The sequence below is a fragment of the Vidua chalybeata genome, chromosome 4 (assembly GCF_026979565.1).
Source record: "Vidua chalybeata isolate OUT-0048 chromosome 4, bVidCha1 merged haplotype, whole genome shotgun sequence".
Lineage (NCBI taxonomy): Eukaryota > Metazoa > Chordata > Aves > Passeriformes > Viduidae > Vidua > Vidua chalybeata.
The window spans coordinates 31,534,631-31,559,641 of record NC_071533.1 but is presented as its reverse complement, the minus strand read 5'-3'; the positions used below and the strand labels follow the sequence as shown (position 1 = coordinate 31,559,641).

Here is a 25,011-nt window from a genome sequence, read left to right as displayed (position 1 = left end):
GTTACAACAGAAATGTTTTAAATTTAATTTGAAGTAAACCATGTACCAGCGTTAATTTTGAAAGATGCAAAAATATTCTTTAAAAAAGTCTGCAAAGCACTCGTTTTAAGCATCCTGCTTAATTGTCACTGTTGAGCAGGATGGGAATGAAAGACTCCAAGTTAGAAGGCAAAGAGAATGAACTCTCTTTATTTCAAATGTACTGCTCTATATATAGAGAACATCGAGAAGACTAATTTCATTGGTCTTAGAGTAAAAACATGTCACACCATTGGTGTGCAGTGAATGAGGCACAGTGGCAGGACATATCTATAAACAATGTGAATAACAAGATAGATTAGAGAATTATTTACATTCTTTCCCAACTGCTTTCCAGGCTCTCGCCTGGTTAGAAAACTTTTCTCTTTCTTTCTGACTGAGCTGAGAATATCCACACTTAATCTATAAAACTTATGCTTTTAGCAGTACAGGTACAGTGCAGCAACAAATGAGATCAGTGTCTTTTCTCATCTATGTCCTAAGACAGCAATTTTTTATAATTAATATTTTATCAATTGTAAAGATACATTTTTAAAGCAATTTGATACAGATTCTCTTCTGGGCATCTGTGGAAGAGGCTTTTAGCAATGCTCTTCTTTCTTGAAGAGCTTGTTCCTTTGAAATGCACTTTTTCTTAGAAAGAGTGTCTTTATTTTCAGGACTCTACTTGGATGCTGTGATATGTCTTATCAGCTCAGTCATAGTCCATTGACTTGCATTTTGTAATGTGAAATGAATGTACACTTACTTTTGGATTACAAAAGGAAGACAATACAACAGAGTTGCAATGTTTTTGTCTGCAATGATAGAACATTTACAATCCCAGAGATAATATTACCTGTTAGGGGCATTAACCACCTCTCATTTCTATACTGATGATGCAGGGCTCTTTTCAGCCTTCCTATCTGTTTCATACAGAATCTGCAGCAAGGCTTTCCTAGATTCCATGGGACAGGGAGCAAAAGTTCATTTATCAGCTCTGGCAATTTGGACAACTGCCTCAAAATCAAAAGGGGAGAAAAGTTATTTGTAAGATCACTTAAGGGACAAGTGGGAGACCAGTGTGCATTAACCTGCTCAGTAATCTAGATGTTTATACAGAAGCAGAGGGTAACACAGCTAGAATAACAATATAAGAAGGAATGAAATGCTCACAAAGACAGGTAAGACATGCAATTCATCACAAGTTGATGAAAAAAGCCTGTACTTAAATGATTAAGTGGACAGATATGGTATGAGCCCATGTAAATCAGCAGCAGCACAAGAAAGTAATGCAGAAAAAGATTTGGTTGTTAGCATCTATTCCACGAGAAATACATCTCACTAGTGTCCTGCGTAGTAAGGAGAGGAAAAAAAAAAGTAAAAAGAAACTAATACAAAAGAACCCCTTGAAATGAGTTCTGTCTCTGAGACACATGAAGCCATTATTTCCATTTCCTCAGCATAGCACTCAGATGTGTTGCAGTAGTCAGTCTGGCATTTCAAAGAGGTACCAAATAGAAAGGTTCCAGAGCAAAATGACAAACAGGATCTGAGAGCAGAAAATTCATAAGAAAAAGGTATTATTTTGTTTTTCAGGGAGGAAATCAAGGCAGAAAGGGTGGCAGCCATTTTCAAATACAGGAGGACAATGAAAAAGCAGAACCCTCTCACAGCCATTAGAAACATATAAAGGAGTAATGGTTTAGGTGATATAAAGGCTGATTAAGGTTAGACAAAAGCCAAAACCAAGATCATTTAGGTGCTAAAATAGATGCTTGGAGGAGCTGTGAAATCACTACTCAGAGGAACTGCACAGGTTTATCTGATTCTGACTTCAGGCAAGGAGGACAGACAGGTGACTGACTGCTCAAAGACCTTTCTTGCCCTGTTTCCATGATTTCTACAATTCTGCCCTGCCTCTAGCTCCCTCAAGGGTGGGAACAAAATGTGACCTATCTCTAACCCTACTTGTAATGACAAGCACAAATGACAAGTAATATGTGTATAAGGGCAAGAGATAGAAAGCTACACAAAGAAATACAGTCACTGATACAATCAATGTCACCAAATATTGCAATATACATCCACACTTTCCTCACCACCAATACCTCTAGCATTTATAAGTTAGCTGATAATCTAACATAGGTCTCAATTTCTTGAGTGAGTATCAGTGCAGTTCTATATATATCTTGAGCAAACAATATAAAAAGGATGAGAGGTCGACCTTTTAAACTAATTTAAAAAGTGTTCTAAATTAATGAAATTCAAGATGCTTTACTTTTCCTATCCATAACAAAATAAATCTCAAAAGCAGAAGATATTGCAAATACTCTCCTTCAACTCTTTCAATTTCTACTAGAATTAAAAGGATTTATCATGGAGGAAATAAAGGGAATACCTGTAACAGAGTTAGAGATTTTAGTGCTTTAATACAACATTGTAACCACTTCATGTTATCAAACACACATGTAATTTCCCCCCAGTGTAAGTAACATCAGAGACCTTATGTGTCTCACCCATTTATTTTTCCATCATTGAAAAAAACTGCATCTTGGTTTCAGTTTGAGTTCTTCACTATAGTCATATGTTTTATGTATTTCTCTATTATTACTTCCAGACTATGATTCTGCAACATGAATATGTAGGTAGATTTGGTCACTCAAGAATCAGAGAGATAAAAGGATTCTTTTAATTCTCCACAGCCACATCCCTTCCCTTTTTCCTAAATGAGAGCAATACGGATCACATATACTACACATCTATAATACAAATGTACCTAAAGACCTGACACAGACTCCAGTTTACTTTTGCAAACATCAAGTAAGAAATTCACTACCTCTGTCATAAAGATTTTAAACTACAAAAATAACCACAGAAAAAAATCACTTTGACTAAGTTATCACCAAACTTGGCCTCATAAAAAAGGAATCTATATTATTTTTTAATTAAAAATAAGGTTGTGTGTTTTAAAGGACTTTTCTGTGACAACACTTTTCTACCAGGCCTTTGAAAAAAAATGGTTCTTCCTTCCATGCTGAACTTTTTATTAATTTCATTATAAATTAAGAACAGGCTTCATATTCAAACCATAGCATAAAAAAAGTTATGGCTAGAACATTTGCAACTTTTTTTTTTTCTTTTAGAGCTATTTAAGAAGATGTTCTTATTAAAAATTCCAATTGTATTACTTAAAACAAAAATTATCTAACATTAAAATTGAATTATTCTTTTTCATATCTTGCAGCAACTAACTGATCCTCATGACAGTTAGAGAAAGTGAGAAGGTACTATTACCCTAGGCTTATCCAGAAGTAAAGCTGAGGTAAAAAAGTGAAACCACCTGCCCAGTGTTACATCATATATCATGCAGGCCTGAAACCAGACCACAATCCTGTACGTCAGGCATAGAATTTAATTTTGTAAGTCTTTGTAGGACTTAGGCATCTGTCTCTAAGGAACTGTGTAAACATTTCTTTGGGTTATTATGTTACATCAAAAAAGTGCTAAATCTGTGCTCCCCAGAAGCATGATTAATATTTGTCTTTAAATATTTCAAAATACAGAGAAAGAGAAACATTTCAAAACAGAGAAAAAGAAAAATCAAAAGAAGTCAGTAGATCTAGTTAATCTATCATCATACCTAAACCAATTACCTAATAAGCTGCCAGGCACAGATTTACAGTGACACAAGAAAAAATTGTCTTGAACATTTTTAAGAGTGTAGCATCTTTGCTCAATCAGTCCTATGACAGAGAATGTTAAAAGTACCCCAGAGAAATATAAAATTGTGTTGGGACTATTGATTTTCAAGGGCTTTCTCTGTCTCTTGCATTTCTATTCAAAACCCTTCACTTCCTGTACGTCTAGTGGAGTTAAAAAAAACATAAGACATACCTTGATTGTACTAGTGTGTGCACCAGGATATTCTTTCTCCTCCAGTGTTGACCAACGTTGTATAAATTTTGACACCACAGGATCATCATAGTCAACTATCTGAAATCCTGAGACATTAGCTCCTCCAAACTGAATTTTTGACAAATCTCCATCAGTAAATCCCTGAGCACAGAAAAAATTGTCTGTTATTTTAATAGTTTTGGCAGTTATCTCAACAGAGTATAAAAAGAAAGAGTTACCATGTGACCTCTACTGCAGAGCAGTAAGCCAACATTTTCCTCAAACTGGATCCAGCTTAAATCCTGGGCTGCCAGGATTAAGTCATCATCTCCATCAGCCAGCAATGCTTCTTGCTGCCCACTAGACAAACATTTTTGTACAGAGCAAGAGCTGAGTGGACCTGTCCATGCCATCCTAAACATCCTGTTAATTTCAAGGGGACCACTTAAGTGAGAAAGGGAACACCACACATGAGTAACAGGCAAGCAAGTTTTAGGTAGGAATACTTACAGCCACAGCTGTATCCTCGTTTTTAGGAACTCTAAATCATGTGGAATGACTTACCATCTCCACTGCCTCCTCTCTCTGACATAAAGAGCTACTTCTCATTCTTACAAAAAGTTCTTGTGTTCTGTTTTCTGTGATTTAACGTCACCCAAATAACCATAAAAATGCATTTACATGAAATAATGATGTCAGACACTTCATTACAGATGGATGTTGTGAGTGAATACAAAAAGAAGCAGCAAATTCAAACCACACTAACATAAGTTGCTACAATTGCTATACTAGATGCTCTCTAATTGTTGTGTATTAATGATCTTCATGTGCTGTTGCCTGCTAATACAGACACTTCTACACGGATCATGTAACTTGACAGTTGAACAGGAACATTCATTGTATATTCAAACCTCTTCTATCAGCATGTTTTAATTTTCAAAATAGATACATTTCTTGAATGACTGATCAGACTGGAGGAGAATATTACTACAGTCCAAAAAGAAGAAAGCAGGTGGATTCAGTAATATGATTCAAATGCTAGATAAGTTTTCCTTCTGACAGAGAAAACCAAGTTTTTAAAATCACTTCTATAAAGACTTTATACATTATATTAAACAGCTTTAAAACTTAAGATTCAGTAGTTCTTAGATATTATGGACTTACTGTTACAAATTTAAAGCAATAGCTAAAATAGCAACCAGTTAACATAATGAAATTCACATTTTCTAAAATTTCCCTTAAGATACAAAATACTGTTTATCCAACATTTGCAATGCAAACCACAGATGTCTAACAGATAATTTCTCACATATTGTAAGATTTTTATGCCTGCTTTGTGAATATCAGCACCTCAACTTCTTTATCCAAAAATTAGTTATTAAGATATAAGAATGAAACCCCAGTGTCCAGCTTTTAAAGAGGCCTTTAAAGCAAAATGCTTCTTCACACAATGGCACCCACATGACTCTTCAGAGCACTGCCTGCCTGGAGGGGGAAGTGTTTCCATCAAAGGCTGGGAGGAGACAGGGGTTATGCCTCAAGTGCCAGAGACACACCATGCTCCTTCTGTTTCCTCAGGCTCCTCAAAGCACTATGGAAGACAGTGTCAATTGGGGCACTCTGGGCCCTGCTGGAATTTATATCAAACACTATCACAGATCAAGAAGCAATGAACAGGATAACTGAGATTTGAGCATGCAGAATTTGCTCTAGCACAAAAGGAACCTGCATTAGTTCCCCTAGCTTCAGTAAGTGAGTGTTTATAGACTTTAATATCAGTAAAATGGCCCTTCACCTATAGACACAATTTAAAAAAAAATTACCTTGACAGAATTTAGTGAGTTTTCTGAACTTTCCCTGCAGGAACACTATTAGCTATACAGTCTGATCACCTAAGTTCAATAAAACATGAATTCAGACTGATCACCCAGCCAATCTGAGGGATGAAATATGGAAATCTGAGACTCTCTAGTCTAGCAGAATGAAACATGAGAACCCTGATTCTAAAGTAGTTTAAAAGTTGTGAGAGAGAAATCATCATTTGGCTGAATGAATCTATCATCACATGATAAAGATACCCTCTTTTTCTAAAGTATGTAGAAAAAGAGAAGTTCTATTGAAGATGCTGAGCAACCTTCATTCCTGTTGATGGGAATATGATAAGAGGCATTTAAAGCCTGAAATAACTCAGCCAATAAACAAATATCATCGCAACACATGCATGAATTTTGCAAGGATAAAGGCATCTAGTTTTTTTTTCTGTTTTCTCAGATGTATTCAAAACAAAATACTAGTTGATGTGCTTCCACAAACAGTCAAATGAGCAATACAGGTATTTTAAACACTAAGAATGCTTACCAGATTTGCAATGATATAGTGGTATCCTTTAACATGTTTACCAATTGTGATAACCTGTAAAAAAGAAGAAATACCCCCATAATGGAGAATGTTCACCTGGTATACAAAGACTTGAAAGGTACAAAATGCAATATGATGTAAAAGCTAGTTAAGAGCTTTGTGGTATATGATACTAAGTTTGTGTGATGCTTTATCCTTTATTTTACTTAATGCGCCACTGAACATACTCTTTGCTGGTAGAAATTAGCCACATTTAAGTCCAAGTCCCACGAGGGAGAGTCCCTCCAGACACAGGAGCTGAATGCTAATTACTATGGTGTGTATTAAGGCACAACCAGCCAGGAGAGAGCAGGCATCACGTGCTAGAAACACTGTGCCTCACAGACTCCTGCTAGATTCTGCCCACTGACATTAATGAATTATGAGGAAGCCTTGTAAAGTTCAGATTGTTTATTGCCCTAAGTCTTCCTCATAATCTCCCTCAAAGCCAGCTGGTGGTTTCTCAACAGTCTCTGCTGGCAGACCTGTAGCATGGATTCTTCTCTCAAATGAGCCTAATTAAGACTGTCTGCATGGGGAAGTTTGCATTGTGAAGCTAAGCACTTCTCCAGAGGAAGGACGTGCTTGACAAGAGGAATCTAGAGGTTTATTCCATCTTTTGAACATTGAGAACAATGAACTTAAATTGAGAGGATGACTCATTCATTTCCTCATTTAACATATAACTAAACTAGTCAGACTAGGTATCCTGAAACTTATATCAGGGTACTAGTGGACAACATTCCACATACTTGGTTTAATGAAGTTACAGAAATATAACTGAAAGCAGTTTTAACGCTGATTTTACTTTACTAGAGTTTGAGACTGAGAGGGATCACATTACACAGGCCATGGAAGTAATTAAATTGTTTCTCTTTTGAGGTCAATATATATATGATATATGAATTTAACTATCCCAAAACAATTACTTGGATCAGACTACTTAAAACTAAATACTTTTTAAAAACTAAATATTTTTCAGGTGTATTTTTATGTAGTTGCTACTTCCAAAGAAATTTCATTTAGACCAAATAGAAAAGCTTTTCTGTATGAAATATTTCTCCATCACTGGTATCTGAGAAGACAACCAGTAGCTGCAAGCCTTTGGAACAATGCTCAGTAACTCTGCTCTAGCTGCCACTGGGTACTCTTTCATTAACCCAGCTTGCTATAACTTGCCACTTGTCCATATGAACACTAAGGATGCTGCCAGTTAAAACTAAGAAAATTCAGTGGTAGTACCAAAAGCCATGATGAGGGAGCTGTGCACACACAAAAGCTATTCAGCAGTTCAGAGGACCTTCTCTAGCAGGGATAGACAAGTAGTGGCAGTAATTACAGAGTTGCCCAAAGGGTGCTATCAGGGTGAAATGAGATTCTGCAAAGGAAGCTGCCTGTGAAGAGGCAGAAGCCATATAATGAAGAGCATGGTAACACAGCCTCACCAGATCAGAGAAGAGGAATATAAACTAGTCTGAGGAGAGCTGGGGAACTGAAATATTTTTCAACTTAAATGAATCATTGAAATCTGAAGAGAAACCATAACATGAGACAAAAAACCAAGAATGATGAAGTGACTTTGCAAATACATTTTGTACTTATACAAAGATCCAAGGGCTACAAAGCGTAACTGGGTGTACCTGAGACTGTCACCTCAGTTTAAAATATTTGCAGGTTCAATCAAAGCACTAAAATGAAAGATTTGTTCAACAATAGAAAGCAAGGAAGGAAGTGAAGAAGTTGTTCCTTTATATATCGAGCAATGCAAATACTTAGGCATTCAAGGAAAATCTGATTAACAGAAAGCCTGTTGCATTTCTTACAGTAAAAATACATAGAAAAAGGGACACTGATATGATGTGTCTACTTCAGGCATCCTCATGAAATGAAGGAAATTTCTGAGGGCTTTTTTCAGGGCAGGAATTAAAATAATTTTTCAAAAAATAAATCTGGTAGCAAAGCAAGACCTAAAGTACACTGCTATTAGAAAAGAAAATCAGAAGAACACACTCACAGGCATACTCACAGGCCAAGAAATCCATTGCTCAGCATTTAATTTTAAGAGAAGGAGAAAATTATTAGAGAATCAGTTAGTTAGACTTTCTTTTAGGCTACTCGAGAAATAGAAAGTGGGTTTACCTTTAAATGTAAGGAAGGGAAGTTACTGAGCGTAAGGATAATGAACTTAAAAACCAGACCAAAGTGCAGAAACAACTAGACTATCTTGTGAAGAGAATTCCAAGACTAAACCCATTTGGAATAGCTGCAAACAGTTTAAGAGATCATATTCCAGGGTATAGCAGTAAACTATTTAGAGGAGAACAACTAACTAGAGTTGTATTAACTGACCTGTGAGGCTGTTTCAGTTATCTAGGATTCTTAATGATTTGCAAATCAAAACAGCAGAAACAAAAGCTTAGCCAGCTGTGTGTTTGAGGAGTAGCACAAGTCTGTGGGGATAAACTGAGAAACTCTCAGGGTCTAAAAAAGGCAGAATCCATCAAAGTGCAACTAGGGCAAGAAAAATATCCCAGAACTGCAATCAAAATAAGAAGCAGACAAAGACGAAAATAGGTCTATTATGAAACAAAGACTGTAAAAATGAGTGGTAACTGAAGGGTAAAGAGGGTTCTTGTCTATAAAAAGTGGCTAAAAGGTGAAATTAAATAAAATTACAGTCAGCCAAAGTCTTATATCAGAAATTATAATGAATATTACATACTTATTTTAAAAAGAATGTATAGGATAGTAAGATAATTGCTAAAAATACTCTTGTCAAGATCAAAATATTTCAAAGCAGTATCTTTCTTTTCTCTGGCCTGATAAGGAAACAGCAAGATGTGACATATCTTGAGACTAAGAAGGTGATTGTCCTGTAGGACATCATTAGAAACTCACAAGAGACATGAACAAGACAAAAAGTCACTGTAAGGTACATAAAGAACCGTTTAAAAAGCCTCACAGAACCAACTGAAAAGGACCTATAAGGACTACTTATGTCAAACATTGCTCTACATTGTACATTTGTTGACATTGATAAGTCAGAAAATATGATTTTGAAATACTGCAGATGATGGAGAGATCACACTCTCAGAGATCAAATGCTCTTGAGAACAGGATCAAATTCAAATTTATCTTGAAAATTAGAAAAAGAGCTTAAGGGATATGAATTCCAAATAAAACACACAAACACAATGTACTGCATTAAGGACACTGTTCATTGTCTGAGCCTCTTCAAAATATAACGACCTTCAAAACAAAGACCAAAATAACAAGCCCTTCAAAAAACCTTCCAACAAATACATCCATACTCTGATGATACATCCCTACTGATGCTGCACAGTCTCACATGATGAAGCTCAAGCCAACAGGGAACTATCCTTACAATTTTCCATTGTGCTCTGCATGCATGAAAAATAGGAAGGTAGAGAGCCAGTAAGAACTTCCTAGACTCTAGGACTGAAGTGGTAGATTTAAAAGTAATGCAGTAATTTGAATCAGAGCACTGTGATAATGTTGCTTAAAAGAACATTTTTTTAAAAAAAGTTATTTTGGCAAATAATTTGCATGGAGAGAAGACTGATTTTGCTGTTCTTTTTAAAGCTCAGGAGGCATTAGATATGAAAAACAGCATCCAATTTTGGTTAACACACTTTAAGAGTGACACAAAATGAAGAGACAAGCAAGGAAAGTACAAATGACAAAGAGCTTCAAAACACGAATTTCAAAGGGCATTAAATAAGAGAAGCTGTGATACAGTCTTCCCTAGACATAAAAGGTTCCCAGAAAATGCATTAGAGGGAGAAAATACCTTCTACATGTAAAAAGAACTAATCCTTAGACATAACTACCTATACTGGACCAGATATAATAGTGTATCAACTATGTATAATACAGTACTTGGGCTGTAAAATAGTCTGAACAAGGTATTTTGTAAATTACTGTTTTTACTTTAAATAACCAGGATAGAAAACTACACAGGATCATCCAGATAGAATTATCTTGCCTTTGAGCAAAGGGAGGGATTATAGGATTTGTATGTTCACTTTCTCCCTGGCACATATGCGGTCCTCAATACAAACTTGTCACTGCCAAATGACTCATAACAATCACAAAAATACCATCAAAACAAATGAACTCATTACATTTACTTATAGAATACTGCTAACTGCTGTCACTGAAGAAAGGAGGATAGCAAACCTGATCAACAATGTCGTTGACTTTATCACGTTCACAGTCCAAAATCACTCGTCTTTCCTTTTTTACCTCTAAATCTTGAAACAGTGAACGGTAAGTTTCATCTTTTCTCTCATTGTTAATATTTCCTACATTGATAGCAGTCACTTGCCATTTTTTTTCAGCAGCAGAATCCAGCACAGCTTGCAACGTTGATAAGCCTAGTGAAGCACAGGAGAAAACAGAAGATAAGACTGACAAAGCTTCAGGAATTAACAAGCTTCTACAACGTGATTTGTGCGATCACTTATTTAAGATCTGTAACTTGTTTGACCTGTCACAAGTAGGTAGAAATCAGAAACTAAAATTTATGTGGGCCAAATCAATTATTATTGCATGAAATTTCCATTTGCATCACTGCAAGGCATCAAGGTAAAGCCTTTTAAGTGCAGACTTTGGCTTTGGCCCAATCTTCTTCAGAATTGGATTTCGCTGTTTTCACTGATCCACTGCTGGAATTCCACATAGCAGGAAAGAGATCTTCTAGGAGAGGAGTGATCCAATTACAGCAAAAGGATCAGCCACTTATTAAAAAAAGGATCAGCCTTATTAAAGGATCAGCTGCTTAAACAACAGCTATTGAACAGGTTTTGCTCCCAGCACTTGAGCAGAACTGTATTTAAACCCAGACCTCACTGAAGTCTATGGCAGAATTCCCATGTTCTGCATTGATGGTAATGGATTTATTATTTCTGCTGCCCACAGTCAGCCTGATTATGAAAGAGGTGCTGAGATATATTTTTCCATATAGATAAGCAGGCTCAATGCTAACACCTACAAGCAGCGCAGAGAAGTTTCCTTCCATCCCGTAAATTTGGCAAGTTCCTGATAGGAAGCTGTAACACTTGTACAGATGCAACTGCCTACAATATACTGTAAAACCACTGAAGATTTTACTTGACAGATTTTAATTTTTAGGGATGAGCTAACATAGTAGAGATACATGAAAATTACTGCTGGAAATTAATTCCTGCTATATAAAAACTAAAATGTAATGACTTCCAGTAGTACAAGAATGAGACTTATCATGTTTGAATTCCTACCAGAGATTTCTACATTATTTTAGAGAGCAATTTTTAGCCAGATACTATTACTGGAAAAAAAAAATAATTGGACTTTCTTATAAGTGAATTGACATTTTTGCACATTCTTCTCTCCTGAAACCACCAAACATCAGGAGTCATTTTGAGACAAATACTGATGTGGTATGTAAAGGCAGCTTCAGGTATAACTCTCATGAGAAATAATAGTAGTTATATCCATAAACATAGAAGGAGAGCACTAAGAATTAATCTGTTTCACAGTCTGTAGGTATAATATTAAATTAAGATTGGTCAGTGTTTTGCAATTCATCTTCATCAGTGAAAATGGTAATGACATACAGCACTACACAAGACTGGTCATCAGCAAAGGCAGAAAATGGCAGGCTTCCAATAGCATAAATTGAATTATTATCTTATATAATTCTGGTTTGCCAAGTCTCTTTAAGAAAGACTGATATTAAGTTTTGTATGTCATGTAATGAATATTTATTTTAAAATCACAGATTACTAGTTCAGCAATACATATAAACTATTTCAAATCCTAAAGATGAATCTGGACAACTTGTGTTAAAAGGGAAAGATTAGTAATGTAAGCAAACTGAGAGATGCAGGGAGCATCTTAAAACACTGAAAAGCACTAAAGTATGTTTAAACCTCAAAATACTGCTTGAAATGATGAATTAAAATTTTAAAAAAAGACAAAGCCAAAATGAAGCCATTCATTCTGAATAATTGTTTCAAATCTCATTGAGCAGATTTCAGGTCCTCCAACCTGTCTAAATTTCCTCTGAATTAAACAATCCCAACTAGGCACAAATTAATAAGGACTATTAATGCTAATACCATCCATTGCAAAGGGTTCCTATATTTTATTCCTCTCATCTTCTGTTTTTCCCAGGGTTTCTCTTTTCTTGATGTACTCTCTGCATAGATATCAAATGGCTGCCTGGATTGCTTGCCTTTTTTTCTTTTTGTGGCAGATTTGTCATCCCCATACAGCTTAGCTTATTCTGATAGCAATAACATGGTGCAAAATCACAAACAAAACCAAAACAACCAAACAGAAAGCATTTGCAGCAAAACTTTTGTGAAAGCTAAATTTTCTAGAGAGTAGTAACTAAAGTGGGAGAATGCAGAGGAGAAAACTCCAGCAACTTCAATTGCTATTTTTTAAGCTGCGTGAGCACTTTTGCCTGGACAACTCATGTCCTGAACCTCTTTTGGTTATCATGAGACAAACTTTTAAAGCAGTAAGCTTTGAAAAGGAAGATGGAAGAGAGATTGAATAACTCAGCAATTCTTTTACAGATAGAATCTTATAATAATGCTACTACTTTTTCCAAAACTTAGTGTTAGTAATGGCAGAGAGGATCTAAGGATGGTAAAGGAGACTACTCCACATTACATGAGAATAACTATTGTATTAAGACAGTAAAAGCTTGGGCACACATATACTGAATGGCCTCACTTCTTATGGACAGGAATGACAGCAAATTACCCTGTACTTCAGTCCCTAAACACAGAAGTGCTCTAACACCAGCAATAAACAAATCTTTAGGAATAAGTCATCAAACTAATTATTAGCCTTCATAGTTTCCATGAAGAGTAAGTCTCTTTGCCTTTTTTATCTCACTCCTGAAGGTGGAAACATCTTCAATTCTATATCATTCCTTAAATATACATCACTGTCAGTACAGTAACAGGCAGAAGTGCTTAAAGGAACTGTGGACTCGTGTATCTGGGATTTGATGTCAATGTAGCTGGCTACAAACTGCTTGACTCTGCAGGCTGACCTCATGCAATCTGTGGGGAGCACTGAGGAGCAACTATTTACTCAACATAAAGGTAGGAGCTTCATGCTTTGCTGTCACTGGGGTGCCTTGCCACAATTAAAACCAAGAGGTAAGAAAACAAGGAAGAACCAAAGGGTGGTAGAAAGAACAATCTGATACTGTTATTCCTGGTCAGATCCAGACAGTGCAGCTCACAAGAACTAGGTGTTTTTCAGTATTTCCTAAATATAAATCACATGCAGGTCACATTCTGCCCACCACTAGATGATTGACAGAGTACTGTCTGAGAAAGTAGTTTTACATCTCTGTCCTTTCTAAAAAGACAGTGAACATTTCTGATTCTAACGTGAATTTGAAAAGGAATTGCCAGAGAAATGAGCTTAGCATTCATTGTTCCATGTGACATTACCTTTGGAGGCTACACACGTAGGATTAGTTCTTCTAACTGGAATGCTTACAAAAGTGATACAGAACTCTCTTGAGGAGACCCCTTCAGTTTCTGAACATCATGTATAAAATGGCATCAGAATGCAGGGAATTTAAAGTCACCCCATTACTCAAAAAACCATGGAGTGGTATAACCATGCTTTAACTCTATTAGCATTTTATAATTTAAAATGCATTTAATATTTAACTCTGACCAATGAACATGCAGGAAAGCCACAAAATAGCCTCTTTAAAGGGAACAGGACCAGGCAAGAATAGAAGAAAGTTAGCCAAGGACTATTAGGTGAGGACAACCTGAAAACAGAATGATAATAACGGAATTCCAGAAAAAGCAATCAAAAACTCCATCTTTTCTGGATAAAGCAGCTTCTTAGAAAACTAACTGACATACCACAATTTGCCAGTGACATTTTCAAGTTCATATACTGTTACATTATTTCTACTACAGCCATATAAGGGCATGAGAAGGCTGTATGGTGGAGTTAATTGATCCTGAGCAATGCCTTTGGGTTTATCAACATCAACAGTAAAATCTAAGCTCAACAGAGGCGAGGAACTCGATACCAAAAGCAGTCTAGGAACTGACTGCATCCAAGATTCATTGCTTGCTTGGTGCCCAACTACAGATTTTGCAAACGTGGAGTGAATCTGTGGTAGCAGACAGCCATTCATGCTTAGTTTTTTTTTCTCCTTAGATGTTTCTTTAACAAAAAAAAGAAAAAAACTTTACATAGAAAGTGTTTTACAGCATGTGACTAATCTTAAGCTTAACAGCTTGCAATTCTATTAATGCATACCATAAAAATTTCATTCTCATTTAAACAATTTTGGTTTTGTCCCAAAAGTTCATTTCTAAATGAAAGAAACACTTGATTCAATTACACTTACACTTGTTGGAGGTAAATATTTCTTCCGTTATTTACTTATCTAATATGAATTCCAGATTTCAACAAGATACATCTGCCAAATAGGGTGCAGGTAAAAAGTGCCACACCTTACCTCTGTCACTGTCATACAAATAGGCAAACTTGGTCCACTGATAGTATTCGATCAAGCTAAGAAGAGCTCCCTTGAGGTCAGGTCTCATCTGAATGACAAAGGGATGGGTTCCATCTGTTGGGAAGCTGGGAGTTATGAAGGAGACATGAAGAGTCCCACAGAAGGATGTTATGGTATTTACAGACTTCTTGTCATAGAATCCAAAAATAGCAAAGACTCCTCTTGAAAACTGGGAGCAGACTAGAAAGAAGAAAGACAGAAAATTAGTGAGAGAATTTATTTTAAAAAATTATTGAAAACTCTATAATGTATATATTTATGAGAAATGTATGTCTGAAAAGTATCTGATCACAAATATCAGGCAAAAAATGTAATACTCTGCTATGGAGATAATTTGTTAGCATTATCAATCAGTAATATAAAACCTACACTCGAAAAAACCAAAAAAAAAAAAAAGTATCAGTGGTACACACTCCTAGATGATAAATGCAGAAATAAAACACACCAACGTATTCTTAAATTCAATTTATGTTGTAAAGAGCAGTGATGACAGACATCAATGGCAGTTGCAATTCAAAAAATGAGACATTGTGACCACACATAGCCATTATGGAAATAGATAATGCTTTGTCATGTTAAAAATAAACGGCCTCTGAGGTTAAGACTCACTGAGCTTTCAACAAAATACTTTAAATAACTTTCCAGTTGTGGAAACACAAAGCCAAGACTAAACCCAAATCTATCAAGAGCAGTAAGAAGTCCATTTGCTTTAAAACCCTCATGTATCAAAGCATTATTTTAATTCCTGCTTTGCAGGACTCAGCAAAAGCTGGTCCTTCTGGATGACACTTGCGGTCATGTTGCAGGAAGAATAACCTCATAGGTGTAAATAACATGCTGATCATTCACTTTTTATCTGGAGACAATTCAAGCCAGTTGATGAATGTGACTGACCACGACAGCCTGTGCAAAAGAGCTGGCTCTTCTGGGCTATTCTTTTCTTTGAGACTGCAGGGTATACTAGTGCCTAAGTTCTAAACCCAGGGTAAAAGAAGGAGATATTAATCTCTGATTAATTCACACTTATCACTTATGCATTCTTTGGTTTGCAGAGTCACCTTGAACAAGACACATTCTTCTAGAGACAGACACCTGACCTGCTTATAGATAGAAATCACAGTGTAATTGATGCTAATTTTGCCCAGCCATTTAGTGCACTAATCCTTGAATATAATTCATATAAGGGCAAAAATAAGTTGGTTTATTTTTAGAATTTTCTAGATTTGAACTAATAATATATTTTTATCTTTCAAAGTTATTGTATCTTTATTTTTAAAATTCTGTTTCTTTTTTAAAAATAAATATTATCCCTTTATGCCTGTTACTTCTGATTGCTATCTTCTTTCCATGGCTTTGCCTATGTATCAATGCTACCACTCATCACTCACGCCCTAATTATTCGTCTACTCCAATTAAAAGCACCTAAACAGAATGAGTGAAATTCTGAGTCTGCCAGTTTTAAGTTTTCACCTATTAACTTTAATTAGGTCAGAATTTCGACTCAGGTGAGAAAATACAAGTGATTAAAAAACTTGATGAGTAACACCTCTTTATAAAAGGATGCTGCAGTTTTACAGGGCTAGCGTACAAGATGGTCAAACCTTTTCCATTCTAACTACAAACCGTTACAGAATCATAGAATTGTTTTGAGTGGAAAAGACCTTTAAGATCAGAGTCCAACCACTAACTCAGCACTGCAATGTCTGTCACTAAACCATGTCCCCAAGTGCAACACCTCAACATCTTTTAAAGACATCCATGATAGTTACTCAACAGCTTCCCTGGGACAATTGTTCCAATGCCTCTCAACCCCTCTCATGAAGAAATTTTTCCTAATATCCAGTCTAAATATCCTCTATCCTAACTTGAGGTCATTTCCTCTTCTGTTGCTTGTTATCTGAGAGCAGACCAACTTCCACATTGCTACACCCTCCTTCCAGGCAGTTGTAGAGAGTGATAAGATCTCCCCTGAGAATCCTTTGCCCCACGCTAAATATCCCCAGGTTCTCCAATTGGTACTCACAAGACTTGTGACCCTTCCAGACCCTTCCCCAGGTCCACTTCCCTTCTCTGGACTCGCTCCAGCCCCTCAATGTCCTTCCTCTATTATGGGGCCCAGAACTGGACACAGGATTTGAGGTGCGGCCTCACCAGTGTGAGTACAGGAGGATGATCACTGCCCTGGTCCTGCTGGCCACTCTATTGATAATCCAGGCCAGGATGCCATTGGTCTTCTTGGCCACCTGGGCACACACTGGATCATGTTCAGCTGCTGTTGACCAGCACTCCCAGGTCCTTTTCCATGGGGCAGCTTTCCAGCTGCTCTTCCTCCAGCCTGTAGTGCTACATGGGGTTGTTGTGAGCCAAGTGCAGGGCCTGGCATTTGGCCTTGTTGAACCTCATAAAATTGGCCTTGGCACATCAATCCAGCCTGTGCAGATCCCTCTGTGGAGCCTTCCAACCCTCCAGCAGACCAACATGCCCACCCAACTTGGTGTCCTCTGCAAACTGACCAAGGGTGCACTTGATCCTCTCATCCAGATGGTTGATAAGTACATCAAACAGGGCTGGCCTCAACACTGTGTCCTGGGAGACATCACTTGTGACTGGCTGCCAGCTGGAACTCCATGCATCACTGCTCTCTGGGCCTGACCATCCAGCCAGCTTTTTACTCCTCCAAGCGATAAGCAGTCAGTTTCTCCAGGATAATGCTGTGCAAAATGGTTTTACTAAAGCCAGGTAGACAAGATTCACAGCCTTTCCCTCACCCACCAAGAGGGTTGTCTTGCCATAGAAGGAGATCAGGCTGGATGAGCAGAACATGCCTTTCACAAATCTGTGCTGGCTGACCCTGATCACCTGTTTGACCCGCATGTGCCTTGTGAGAGCATTAAGATGACCTTACCAAGCACCAAGGTTTGGCTGACAGGCAAGGTTATCCTTCTAGCTCTTATAGATGGGTGTAACCTTTGCTAATTTCCAGACAACAGGACCGCCACAGTCCTAGCAGACCTGATGTCAAGTCAACTGACCCATGACCAAAAAAACCCCCAAAAATCAAAATTCTAGTGATGACGCCAGGCTTAGAGGCAGGTATTAATCTGCTGGCTTGCTGTTTTTTTCTGTTTCTTCCCTCATCTTCTCTACACCTGAAAGGATAGAGGAAAACGCCACTTGTGCTCCTGATCCCTCTACCAGTTGTCGCAAGTCCCTGAAGTCTCAGGTTGCTCTCAGAGAGACTTCAAGGACTCGGGACAGTCTTCAGGGACTTCCTCAGACTTCTTGTGACAACTTAATTACAGATTGAAAAAATCAATCAAGGATAAACAATCAAAGGCAGTATTCAGGGCAAGAAGGTTTCTCTTCATATCTTTAACCCAAGCCCCAAGGAGGCAGGGCTCATTGGCATAAGGTGCCTTCTGTTCCCTTCAGAAGGGACTCTCTTATGGAAATGACCCATCTTTTTTCTTTATGGAAGAAGTTTTGATGCAGAGCATAGGCCAACCTCAGCAACACCTCTATGCTGGATGAACCAGTGTGCTTGTTATTGTTCAGTTTCCCTTGCAGAGCATCATACCTGTTATGGGAAGATGGGGCAGCCACAGAGGAGACACACCAGCTACACCAGGTAGGAACCCATCACCACTGCCTGCTATCCCTTAAGTCACTGTGCTCACCCAGGCAGAGAGAGGAAAGGGAATCCTTTTTGTCATGAAATGTCTGCCTGTCCAGCCTTGTCAGGGAAAGCAGGTAGCTTTTGGTCCCTCTCTCTCTCCCTGCTACTCTTCAACCCGCTCACCTCCCAGAACTCTGTCACTGAGCACAGAGGAGCTCCCCTACCCAGGCACACCTCCCACAGGAGTGCTCGCTGCTGCTGGCCAGTACTGGTAAGATCAGGCTCCATCCTCCAGCCCAACACCTGTTGGGAGCATGTTCCCACCAGAGCCCTGTCTCTGGGCCGCTGTGTCATGTTGGACAAAGATATCTGAAAAAGGCTGTGAATTTTCTGAATAGCTTTACTGTTTAAGTTACTGGAACTCCTTGTTCTATTCCACATCATTATGCTCTTGCTGAGGCAAAACCAACTCACTACCTCCCCACACACTCATGAATAATTGTTTCCCATATGCAGTGAAGGCTAAATACCATCTGAACTTGCTACAATAAAGGCATTAATACCTCATAACTCACCTTCAAAAATGTACATAAAAATAGAGCATCAGTTTACTTCTGGATTTCTGGATGAGAATTTTGCAAACACTCTTACTTGTACACTACTGTGACCTTCTGAATTAAACCATATAAAATGACAGAGACAACAACAGTCTTATCAAAGGACCACTGAAAAATAAAAATATTTTATGTCACTACTGCCAACACCTAGGATGCATTTCTCCTGTCACACTGCTTTTCTTCCATCACCAGTCAGCGATTTTAGGCACAGATGGAACAATGTTTCCTGCAGCAGCCAACAAGCAGAAAATTTGAAAACCATAGGTGATGCCTTTTTAGAATCATCGCCCATCTTCCACACCTTTCTGACACTAGAGGCCTTTACCTTGACCCATGAGTTTTCTCACTTTTGCTCTTCCTATCTTCTCTTTATGCTAGGGACAGAGGAGAGAATGAGTGGCTGTGAGTGCTTAGCAGCTGGTAGGGATACACCATGACAGGGAAAAAGGTGTTATTCCACCTTCCACCCACAGGACAGACCTGTAAATACTGCTGGCCTATGCTCCACTGTACCTCTTCAGTGACACAAACATGCAGCCACTCTACTCTCTTCAGAAGACAATTCCTATTCTTTCAAACTGAACATCCTCCCTGACAAGGTGCAAACTCTCATCACATACCATCTCTCATCACGACTTACTTAAATACAGCACTCTTGGATTAACACAGTGAACAACTCTCTGTTTAATAGTCTCTATACCTGATAAATCATCAGTCCTTATATACAAGTGTCTTCTTCTGGGGAAGGCTGGTAAAACTGGAATTGTGATCTCCTCTCCTGCACAAAGTGAAAGACAAATAAAGAGCACCACCTCCAGCTGGGAAAGTCAAGTCACTGCAGGTCTAAGTACCTAAAGGAGCTGCAGTTTAGAAGCTGAATTACACACACACAGGGTAAACAATCCCAACAAATAATATGGTAAAAGCAAAAACATTTTATATTATGAAACCTGCAAAACAGATACAATGTCTCATTTAATTCAACCAAGGCTCCCCTAATGTGAGATAAAAATGTCTCTAACACAAATCTTCAAATATGGACATAACTCACATCTGGGTCAGCCAGAAAAATCAGGCCCAACTATAATCCAGGTAAAAATAAATTTTCATCACCAGTGATCAGTGTCACAATGTCACACAGAAAAACCTCAGTGCTGTGCTTTTCTGTGTGAAATTCCACTAAAGGTATGTGGGCAGGCATCTATGCTATGTAATAAAAACACGCTACAAATAAGCATTTAGACTTTGTCTAAAGACAAATTCTTGCAATTCTTAGGGGTTTTTTTTGTGTCTTTTAGGAGCAGAAAGGAAAAGAATGGACGGTATTTCCAAATAAAATGGTGACCCAGCAGATAATGCAGAAACTGCAATTGTTTCTGGCAGGATTCCCACTTCAGACTAAATCTACAGTCATGTTGCTATTGCTGGAAGACATTAGTTTTATAACGGTGAATCACAAGCTGTTCACAATTATTAGAGTAAAAAAAAGAAAGTCATGATGATTAGGACTCATAAGCCATTGAAATATGAAAGATCTGTTTCATTAATGACATTAGACCCAATGGCCAGGATTCATTTCTTTCAAGCTCTCCTTATGAATTGGGGTTTTTTGGCTTCATGGGATCCTTTTCAGAAATAGTCTATAGCTTACTTAGCAACAAGAGGGGAAGAATATAGTAAGCTCGATTCTAATCTCTTTCTAAAGAGATTCTCCTAGAATGGCAAATAACTGTGAATTCCAAGAAGCAGGGTAAATAAAGATTCTTGAGAAGAAACAATTCCCAGAAGGTTTTGTTATAGTTAAGGTTTATGTGTTTTATATTTGACTTCTTGTTCTACAAATATAGCCAGGCACAAACCTAGCTTGCCTTTGTTTTCCAGAGCACTAAAAAGGTGCCCTAGACTTTTATTCCAAAAGTTAGGGGCCAGATTTGTGCAACAACAAAATTAAGCTTAAGCTTGCAATGAGAAATAGGTGCCCTGTCAGAGGGTGGCCAAAACTGCTTGCTCCATTCTTAAACTCTTACATTGTTGTCTACATCTGCTGCTTCTTAGAACTCCTTTTTGCCACTTATACCTTTCTCTCTTTTCCACTTTCTCCATTTCACTGCTCTGTTTCGTCAATGAACTCTATAAGCAGGAAAACCTGATATTTACCACTGTGGTAATAATGGTTCTTCAGAAACAAAGAAATACAGCACTATATACTCTTTGCCTCTCATCATATAGAATATATTTCTGTGATGATCATCCTAAACCCAAAGCTCAGGAAGTGTCAAGTAAAGAGAACACTTGCAAATTACAAATACAAATGCATTACAAATATGCTAAGCTTTACACAGTGAAGTGAATCCAGTGAAGGAATGACAGTTTGTTTGTCTTCAGTTGCAGAACTGAATCATTAAATCACATGATTTAATGTGGAAAAAGTTGGATTTCAAAACATATGCTTAGAAATTTTCTGATAAAGTTCTCCTAAGCCAAAATTTTCTTCCTTCAGTATTCTCCAAAGGGAAAGTAATGAACCTAATAATTCTTTACATTCAAATTGTAAAAAGAAAACTAGCAAAGTGCTAATTACTTACTGAAACAAATGTCTAATGCTACCTGCTCACAGGTAAATTTTCAAACACTGGTATCATGACTCTTGACATACTTCTGAATTTTTATTTATGAGAATTTTGACAATTGGTTTCTGTCCAAAGACGAAAATTTAAAATGAGAAAGTATTTGCCATTTGGTGCTTAGATTTCACATGCTGTCCAGTATTAATGTGGCTTTATATATTATTTTATTGTAAAACCTTGGTTTATTATTAGTGTTAGCAAAACTGTTTTAATATTAGCATAGGGAAATAAGTATTCAGTGCAATAATTTAATCACACACAATGGAATAATTATTCTCTCACTTGTATGAGAAAGAAACTATAACATAAGTATAAAGAAAGAGTCAAGCACTGCCTCTCCAAAAGAAACCAAAACACAAAGGAAACACTCGTTGGTTTGAAAAGTTGATAGATGAATCGCAAGTAGTCAGGAACAAGATGTAGAAACTGAATACTCAGTTTACACAATCATTTCAGCTTCTGAAAGACCATGTTATGAATAAGCAGACAGTGGAAAGGAACAACAGACAGAACAAAAAATAAGCAGGAACCACAGAGAAAAGAAAGAATTCACATATGATTGAAACTGTATCAAAAAATCAGTGTGAAAATAAAAACCAGTATGGATTGCTTCCAAAGCCGTTACAAAAACTGCAGCACAGCAGACTGCATATTGCATACACTTGCCTAGACTAAATTTTTTTTCAGCTAATATTATAGATATAGTCGGCGCGGTCTATTTTACCCATTCAGATGCTACAATTATCTCCTACACATAAACTTTCCCTCAGGAAGATCGAATAAGGCATAAGGAATCACCCAAGTCCATCCAGAGGGATATTTAGGACCATGAAAAAGTATGTTTTAAGCAGAACAACCTGAGATAGAAATATTTTTTCCTAAAGGCCATGGTAGGCTAACTGAAATAGGGAAGAAAACAGTTCCCAAAGGTCCAAGGAAGAGCATAATAACTGAAAGACAACAGACCAAAGCTTTATGGTAGTAGTCAATAAAACATAGGGCACAGAACCCAAATAAAAGCTGGTATTTTAAAATTCCAACATACCCTTTACCAAAGTTGAGAGGCAATCAATGCCAATTAAAAAAATTCAATGGCAATCAGAACTAAAGATATGCTATACTTCTGGATAACAAAACACTGAATTGCACTGAAAAGACCTTACCTTTTATCTCTGCAAATTTTAATTCCAGCCCTGATAAATGTGGAGCTTTATCTTATGTTAAGCATTTAAGAAAATCTGCCCAAAATGATAGCCATTCAATACTGACCTAAAGTGTGTATTTTCCTCTTTGCAGATTGTTCATACATGTGGCTAAGAAAACCCCAAAACATACCAGACCTCCTTGGGAAAGCTGATCATTGAATATTGAGCTCACACACAAAGAATGATGTGGAGCTCGTAAATACTTCAGCAATGATCCCCCTCACCTGTACACTCAGCATTAATGCACAAAATGTGACTTACAGTGACAGACAGTGAGTTCACAAGCTATCAGTCTGTATCAGAATGGGGGGGCTTAGTTTTTCACAGTGCTGACTAGGGAAATTTTCAGAGATTGAAAAAGGAAGAATTTCAGTCCTGAGGCTGGCATGTCTGTAGAGGACAATTCTGGTGGAGCAGATACAAACGATTTTTTTTTGCACCTTTCCTGGCAGAAATGCCATCTTCAGTCATTGCTACAACCTGAACTGTTTGCTCAGAGATTATGCAACTGAATGGAACTTTCCACACCTTGTTACTAGCAAAAGCAGCTTTGATCATTTTGTAAAATTAGACTCAAAACCTGGTTTGCTGCAGTAGAAAACAAGCTCAAAAGCCAGAGGAGAGGCAGATTAATCTATTTCAACTGGCCAATCATACTTCACACTGAGGAAAGAAACTTTATGCCAATATGGGATATTTTAAGCGAGCACAAAAAAGCCTTCAAGAAGTTAGTAGCCATCTGTTAGGAAAGTACATGATGATAGGCACAGCTTCTCTATATGCTAATGCTGCAATAATGAAGGTGGTAAATAAACATCATGTTCACAATGAAACAACAGGTCAGAAAAACAGTCTGTTCCAATGACAGTTGCACTCTATTACATAGTGTTTGGCTGTGCACTGTACAGCATTTGAAAATCTTTTTCATTGCTAGGACCATTACCATGATGCAAAGAAAATCATTACAGACACTGTTTGTAATTACAAACAATGTTAAAACTATTATGTTCTTATGAATCAACTAAGATTCCTAGAATAAAATTAAAATGCAAGTCTCCTTGTGAAAGAAGAGAAAAAAGTTCATATTGCACAAAAGTATTACACAATTCTTTACTGTTAGGATCCTAGTGTATTTGTCCAAATCTCCATTTTCTCCAGCCGAAGGAGATGTAATGTTTCCTGAACCCCAAATATAGCAACCTGGGAATGCTATTAAATAACAGAAATATAACTTCATCTTGTCTCCAAAATCCAGATAGTCTTCAGGAAGCTTCTGTCCCCTGCCTCCCTTCTTTCTCTCCTCCTGCCATCCCAAATAAAAACATTCTGTTTCCATTTGATTATACAAACTTGAAGTCAATCAATTTCCTTCAAATCTAAGAACTTACCTTGCAAATATGCCTGGCTGACTTTCTGATTTTATTTCTACCTTTTCCAAGAATTACAACCTTGCAGTAATACAGAATTTGGAGTGCCCAACAAAGTGTTACCTCCTAGATGTAGAAGCAAATAATCAAACCTAAGAAGAGGCTACGGGCTTTTTGGAGCAACAGTGCAAGTTATGGAGAAGTCATCTATTTCAGGGCCAGGCTTGCTTTGTTCAATCTGCATAACTCTACTGAATTTAACAGAGCAAATATAATTTATCCCAACTAAAAATGTAATTCTCCATTTTTAGCATAACCATTTTCACACATATTTTCAAACCAGAAATATTATATACAACAGAATACTCATCATCTCCTCTTCTCCTTAATCAGCATTGCTGGAAGCATCCCATTTCTACATTTCATTAAACTAATCATATTCCAGTTCCCAAGAAAATGTCATTGTGTCTTTGAAAAATTTGGAAAGAGATAAAATTAACTTGGTAGGCAAAGTCCTTCTTGTTAAAATGTTGACAGATTTGGATTCAATTTATCAACTTGTTTTTCTTTAATTGAGCTAAAAGGACCAACCATCACTCCTGAACAGATTGTCTAACACCATCTAAAAGGAAGTGTGTTTTCAGCACAGAGTTCCCCTGTTAGAAGGATGGGAATAGCTATGAGAAAAG

At 37.3% G+C, this 25,011-nt stretch overlaps 1 protein-coding gene across 5 annotated transcripts in view; it reads right to left on the bottom strand.

The window, feature by feature from the left end:
- The window catches only part of GRIA2 (glutamate ionotropic receptor AMPA type subunit 2), an 88,952-nt gene that overhangs the window by 33,869 nt on the left and 30,072 nt on the right, over nt 1–25,011 (bottom strand). For all 5 annotated transcript variants that reach the window (XM_053940104.1, XM_053940100.1, XM_053940101.1 and 2 more), the window contains exons 3-6: nt 14,831–15,070; nt 10,513–10,709; nt 6,274–6,327; nt 3,916–4,077 (exon numbers count right to left, since the gene is read on the bottom strand). In XM_053940104.1, the coding sequence (XP_053796079.1) occupies nt 3,916–4,077; nt 6,274–6,327; nt 10,513–10,709; nt 14,831–15,070 (653 nt within the window). The remainder of the gene's footprint in view (nt 1–3,915; nt 4,078–6,273; nt 6,328–10,512; nt 10,710–14,830; nt 15,071–25,011) is intronic.